The sequence below is a fragment of the Dermacentor silvarum genome, chromosome 1, assembly GCF_013339745.2.
Source record: "Dermacentor silvarum isolate Dsil-2018 chromosome 1, BIME_Dsil_1.4, whole genome shotgun sequence".
Classification (NCBI taxonomy): domain Eukaryota; kingdom Metazoa; phylum Arthropoda; class Arachnida; order Ixodida; family Ixodidae; genus Dermacentor; species Dermacentor silvarum.
This window is the reverse complement of record NC_051154.1, coordinates 53078610-53085246: the sequence shown is the minus strand read 5'-3', so window position 1 is coordinate 53085246 and position 6637 is coordinate 53078610. Positions and strand designations below refer to the sequence as shown.

The window sequence follows — 6637 nt, the reverse complement described above, 5'->3', positions numbered from 1 at the left end:
GCTTAGGTTTGAAGTTTAGTAAAGAAAAATCGGCAGTCATGACTTTTAATGATAATCAGGGCAGCGAGCATAGGATACAGGAGGTTACGCTGGAGGTGGTGGATAAGTACAAATATCTTGGAGTGTGGATAAACAATGGGGCTGAGTACCTAACGGAACATGAAAAATATGTCACGGCTAAAAGTAGCAGAAATGGAGCTGTGATGAAAAATAGGGCACTGTGGAATTACAATAAGTACGAAGTGGTGAGAGGGATTTGGAAAGGGGTGATGGTCCCTAGTTTGACTTTCGGCAATGCGGTCCTGTGCATGAGATCAGAGGTTCGAGCAAGGTTGGAAGCTAAGCAGCGAGGGGTAGGTAGACTGGCTCTGGGAGCACACGGAAATACACCAAATCAGGGGGTACAGGGTGACATGGGATGGACGTCATTCGAGGGCAGGGAAGCCAGCAGCAAGATAGAATTTGAGGAGCGATTGAGAGAAATGGCAGAAAAGCGGTGGGCAAGGAGAGTTTTCAGTTATTTGTACATGAGGAATGTTGATACAAAATGGAGGAAGCTGACCAGAAAACTGTCAATCAAATACTTGGACTGCAGGAGGGGTGCAAACCAGGAAACAGCGGTTAAGAAAAAGGTTAAGGAAACAGAGAGGGGTCTGTGGAAAACGGGGATGCAGACGAAATCAGCACTGGGAACATACCGAACTTTCAAGCAAGAAATTGCCAAAGAAAATATCTACGATAATTCTAGGGGAAGCTCTTTGTTGTTTGAAGCCAGGACGGGAGTATTGCGGACTAAGATGTACCGAGTCAAGTACCAAGGTATAGACACGTTGTGCTGTGCGTGTGGAGAAGAAGAGGAAACGGCTGAACACCTCATACTTTTCTGTAAAGGGCTTAACCCTACAGTGCAAGGCAACGGGGCTGATTTTATTGCGATAGCAATTATATGGACACTCAAAAGCAGATTTCTGCCGTCGCCGTCGCCGTGAGGTTCCGTATGACGTCATTTGGAGATGAAATCGTCGCCGCGCGCCGCCGAACGCTGTATGTGCGAGTGAAAGGGCGCGAGGGACGCGCGCTTTCACGGGGAGTGAACGCACGGCGGAGAACAAACGCGCGTTCTGCGCCGTGCTCGCTTAAGGGCTGCAGAAGTAGGCGTCTCTTTTCTCCTTTACAATGACCATATATGTAGAGCAAACGCGCCTTCTTCAGACGCGCGAGAGTCCGTGGGGGAGGGGGAGGGAAGGGAGCCGACGTTTAGCTGCGGCACCAATAGTGCCTATTTATATCAGAGGCTCCAGCAACAGTCACCAACGCCGCACGCATTTTGAGCTAACGCGGGCCAAACGCCGATGGCGTCGACAACAGTTCTGCGTGTTGTTGCAGCATAGAGGAGGCACTGGTTGTTGCTACCAAAGCCGCTCACCTTACTTCGTATGACATTGCTGTGTTGCTATCGCATTCATTGCTTCGCCCTTAGGGCGAAACTGTGACATTTTTTTTCAAAGCATTGGGGTTTAGGGACAGTGAAGGTAAAATAGACTTTAAGCGGGTAGAAATAACCAAACAGAGGTTATCTGATTGGTGGATAAAATCAAGGCAGGGGTGAAATTTCACCCACCACAAAGTAGAAATTATGTTAATAGTCATGGCTAGGTGGCGTATGCCACCGCCCGATTTAAAGGGTTCAGCCTCATCCATCCATCCATCCATGTGGTTTCCGTAGCAGACGACAAGGAGCGCCTCATCGTTTTCTTTCTATTGCGATAATTTTTGCCGTCAGCGTCCGCGTCGCCGTGATGTTCCGTATAAAGTCCAAGGGCTATAACACCATCGCCGCGCGTGTATGTGCGAGTGAAAGCGTGCGAGCGGAGCCGACGATCGCGGCTCAATCTCGCGCGCGTAAGGGCGGAAAGCGGGAAGGAAGCGCGCATGGAAGCGCGCCGTCTCTCGTCACGCACTAGGTTGCACGGGGAGAGGAGGGAGGGGAAAGGCGTTGTATGAGTTGAATTCCTGCCGCATCTGCGTATTCCGCCTCTTGAAAATCTTGAAAGCGATCTGCGTTGAGGGCAGAGTCTAGGCAATTCGACCATAGGTAACAGTAAAATATTACTCTATGCTTCGACGGCTCATACTTTTGTGCGTGCTGCGTTCTCGCCGCTCAGTTTGCGTTGAAGCGATAGACAGCACAAGGGGCAACTCCGTCGACGGGCCCTCCGTCGACCGGGTCGCAGCATTGCCGGCCCAGCACAAAGGCACACCATATATATATATATATATATATATATATATATATATATATATATATATATGCCGTGCCGAGTAGGGCATATATGTCGCCTTGAGGAAGACAAGTCAACTTGTCGAAACGTTGGCTCCTGCTCTCACCTTGTGCTCGTTTTGCTCATAGACAGCACGAATTAAGGTCAAAGCTTCGCACGCTGCGGCGGCGCGCTTCCTCACGCCAGCGTTTTGACAGTAAGTCTCCGCGCTCATCGATCGAGTGTGACGTGTTCATGTTTGCCTGTGCGCGCTAACACCACGCTTGTTAATTTATTTAGTAAGCGAATGTTTGCAAGTTTATACGGCCAATAAAACTACTATCCTTGTATATACTATTTGTATAGTATACTATCCGTATATACTACTTGTGTACTATCCTTGTACTATACTATGTATCTGTCATATATTAATTTACCATCGCCGTTTCGCCTTTCGGGCGAAACTACTTTTTTCTGTGTGCGCCAGTGAAATGTATAAACTGTTGTTTTAAAGGAGGTACAATTATCCGCGTACCGTTTCGTGTCGCCCTTGTAATTACGTCTGCTTTTTTTTTTTTAAACGTTCGCATTACCTGGTCAAAGCGAAATACCTGAAGCAGGTAATGTAGGCGATGTAACGTGTATTGCTTTTGACGATAAGACAGCGAAGGCCAACTTCATCACAATGTTCAACGTTAGCGCATTAAAATATAGTCTAAATCGAATCATAAGGGCGGAGCGCAGTCAGGCGCAGTGCCTGGTATTGGACACAACCCTTGGGCTTCAATCGAAATCAATCAAGAAAGCTTCAATCGGCACCGCGCATTGGTCGCGACGCGAGCACGATGGAGGAATGTAGTCATGTAGTTGTGAGAACAGCGACCTTTGTATAAACCACTACTAGAGTGGTTGTCAAAAATACATTGTCTAGTACACTCTAATGTGGTAGAAACGTTGGTTAGAATCATGGAGGAAGGAAAAACATTTTTTTCCTCCATGGTTAGAATGTACGCGTGGCTCCATCTGTGGATGGCCTTGTACAACGCAGTTGGGATCAATGGTACGGGTACGGTGGTGCGGGGTAGGGAGATAGGAGGGCATAGAGGAGGGTTTGAGTGGTAACGAGTTGCGCGGTGGTTTACGGGTGAGTCTTCCACTCTTTCTTCGCGGTTTTCAGCTTGTTTTCAAGTTATAATGCACGGATTAGAGATTAATTATCAGCACACAACCTGCCCAAGGAGTATTGAGGAAACTTGATGCAACTTCAACTGTCGCAGACATCACGCGACAGCCGACAGATGTGTTATTGCAGTATGTTTGATATTTTCGCTCCTGCCGACTGCTAATCACCACATCTCCACATCTGCATGCACTTAGACGGCCTTTCCGGCAAGCGTCCCTGAAGGAAACCCGAAGAGTCTGGGCGCTGCTTCAGCCACAGCCGCTGCGTGTGGGCTGTTCCGGCTCGCTCTGCCGCTGACCGAAACCCGCATCGACTGTATCGTGTGAAAGCTGCAGCATCGTTACTTGGCCTCAGTCCAATGATGTCGGCAACAAAAGTAAGGCTGCCGTGTCTTAAACTTGCTCTAGCCTTTGCTACGCGCGTACATGCACGCGGAGATTTCACAAGTCTTCCGTCTGCGGGGCGTCTATGAACTATGAGCTAGCGCGGTGTGTTCGCCAGACCGTGCGCTGTTCTTCGAATATTTGGCACGTAGCGTCTAAACATCGTAGTATGAAGCTCAAATGGTTGCTACCTCATTGATTGAAGCAGAAGTGAGCTTATGAATCTTGAGCTTATGCAGCGTCGACGTAAATAGCGTATACTCTGTGCTCTACTTGTTTGCGCCCCATGGAAAGCGTCGTGGAGGGGTTTTACGCCACTTTAGGTTTATAATAATTTTTTTTTTTTCACTCTCTTTAAAGCAGGGGTGAGTAGTGAATGTGAATGCTATAGAATTTGCTTTATTCGGTTTTGTGTGTTGATTGTTTTCAGTTTGAACCATGTTCTCGAATGGCATACGTAAGCTGGCGGATCGATACTGTCGACTGCAGCTCGTTCTCGCAACAGTGGGACGCAATAATAAGCTTGGTGTTGTGCATGCTCCGATGCATTTAGTTTTTTGCTTCTTTTCACACACACATAATGCGACGTGATGCTAGCTAGTGACAACTTTTCGTTCGCGTTTTCAATATCAGAATAGTAGAAGTGAAGGCAGCTGACTGCTTCGTGCTCCGCGGATTTAGCAGCTGAAAGTCTGCAAGTGCGTGATGGCGTGCACAAATTTAATGTTTATTTAGAGGTGTGATAGGGCTTGTTCCTTCATTTTACATGTTGTTCTTGCCAACTTATCCAGAAGCTCAGGCACCATTTTGACTACAGTATTATGCTCTGCAGAAAAGTTTACTATATAATTTTTATATGTTATATTGCTATCTTGATTCTATTAATTACTTTCACCCTACGAATTATTTTACTGTAGCACGATTTGCAGTACACTACAATGAATTACGTTAGCAAGATACAAAGTATTTATCTGGCAGTACAGTAAAAGAAATTTCCTCTGCTTTTTGTAATGTCTTTGCAGTGTTCTTTTGTGTGTGCACATTAAATGTGGAATGTAATTCAGGGTGATCTAAAGATATGTTGTTTGATGTTATGAGCCTTCTCCGGTGTTACTAACACCGGAGAAGGCTCATAAAAGTACCATAAAAACCTATTTACCATAAAGTACCATAAAACCAAGTACCATAAAAACCTATTTTATTTTTTTCCAGCAAATGAAGGTGGACCGATGTCCTACTGAGGAAATTTCCCTCTCCAACTGTGCAGCTGTAAACCCAGTGGATTTCTCGGAGGACAAAGTTCGGTAATGACATAAGCAGTATAGGTTCATTCTGCATTTTTTATTTATTCATTTCACTACCATTAATGCCCAAAGGCGTTATAGAAGGGAGTAGAGAAAGAAAAAATTTCATGATTGTTGTGATTGTTAGCGGCTAGTACATACAATAATAATCGTCGACAGCAGATTTAAATGCAGAAGCACTTGGAATGTTGACGTCGGAGGTGGGCAGGTGGTTCCATTCCTTCGATGTCTTTGGCGAAAATGAATCAAAGTAAGTTAGTATGGCAAAAAGGGACTTCAACTTTATGATGGTGACTAGTACGACAAGGCAAATAAGATGGCTCATTAAGAAGCTCTTTTCAGATGTAGATTGTGAAAAATGTTATGAAATAAAGAAAACGAAACACTTTTCTGTGCAGAGAAAGGTTAGGAAGTTTCAAAGTGTGTTTCATCGGTGATACACTTGAAAAGCGGGAATAATTTGACAGAATGAAATGTGCACTACTGTTTTGTACTGATTCTAATTGGTTAATAAGAATTCTTTATTGGGATCCCACAAAGCACATGCATATTCAAGCTTAGACCCTACAAGTGTTTTGTACATATAATGTTAATTTAAGAGAGGATGGTGCCCTTGAAAAGTTACGGCGTAAGTAACCTAACGTGCGATTAGCATTGTTAATGTCATAGTTAATATAGGTTTACCAAAAAAGGTTAGCAGTTAAGTGAGCACCTAAATACTTATACGTGGTAACCTCTTCTGGTACGCTCTAGAGCCATCAATGTGATAAAGGGGAGGGTTACAAGTAGAAGGTTTTCGAGATATTCTCATTACTTTACACTTTTTAATGTTCAAATGCATTTGCCATGCGCTGCACCAGTTAGTTATAGCGTTGAGGTCAGATTGAATTGCTGTAGGATCATGTAGCCTGATGGGTGAGTGAACTACATTAGTCAGGTCGTTAATGTAGACTAAAAATAAAAGTGGGCAGGGGACAGAACCCTCCTGCACACCGGAAGTAACTGGACAAGAAGAGGAATCAAAATTGTTAGCTCTCACAAATTGCGTTCCATTAGAAAGTTTTCAATCCAGGCAAAAATGTTAGGGACAATATTTAATTGGCTTAACTTTAAACAAAGTAGAGGGTGAGAGACAATGCTTTCTGAAAATCTCAGAATATACAGTTGACGAAATGCCCATTGTGAAGAGCAGCGAGAAGTTCATTAGTTAAGCAAATTAGTTGCGCACAAAAATTATTTATGAAACCCATGCTGTTTCATCATAAGGAATGTATTAGACTCGAGAAAATTAACTAAACATGAGTAAATAATACGTTCTAATAGTTTAATAATAGGTTGGAGACTTGAAAAGCAGTACCACCTTGCCCACCTTCCAGTCGCGAGTTAACTGGCCAGAAACGATGGACTGTTAATCGTCTGTTAATAGAAGTTCTGTTAATATTAGAGAGGTGTACATTGGGGGGCAGTGTTCTTCAAAAATTTGGGTTGACATCATTCATTCTGCAT

General features: G+C 44.4%; 1 protein-coding gene across 1 annotated transcript in view; it reads left to right on the top strand.

The window, feature by feature from the left end:
- Positions 1-3301: 3301 nt before the first annotated feature.
- Positions 3302-6637, top strand: part of LOC119463250 (vesicle-fusing ATPase 1-like) — a 64339-nt gene continuing 61003 nt past the window's right edge. The window contains exons 1-3 of the mRNA XM_037724122.2: positions 3302-3405; positions 3639-3820; positions 5040-5131. Coding sequence (XP_037580050.1) covers positions 3803-3820; positions 5040-5131 — 110 coding nt within the window. The 5' untranslated portion in view covers positions 3302-3405; positions 3639-3802. The remainder of the gene's footprint in view (positions 3406-3638; positions 3821-5039; positions 5132-6637) is intronic.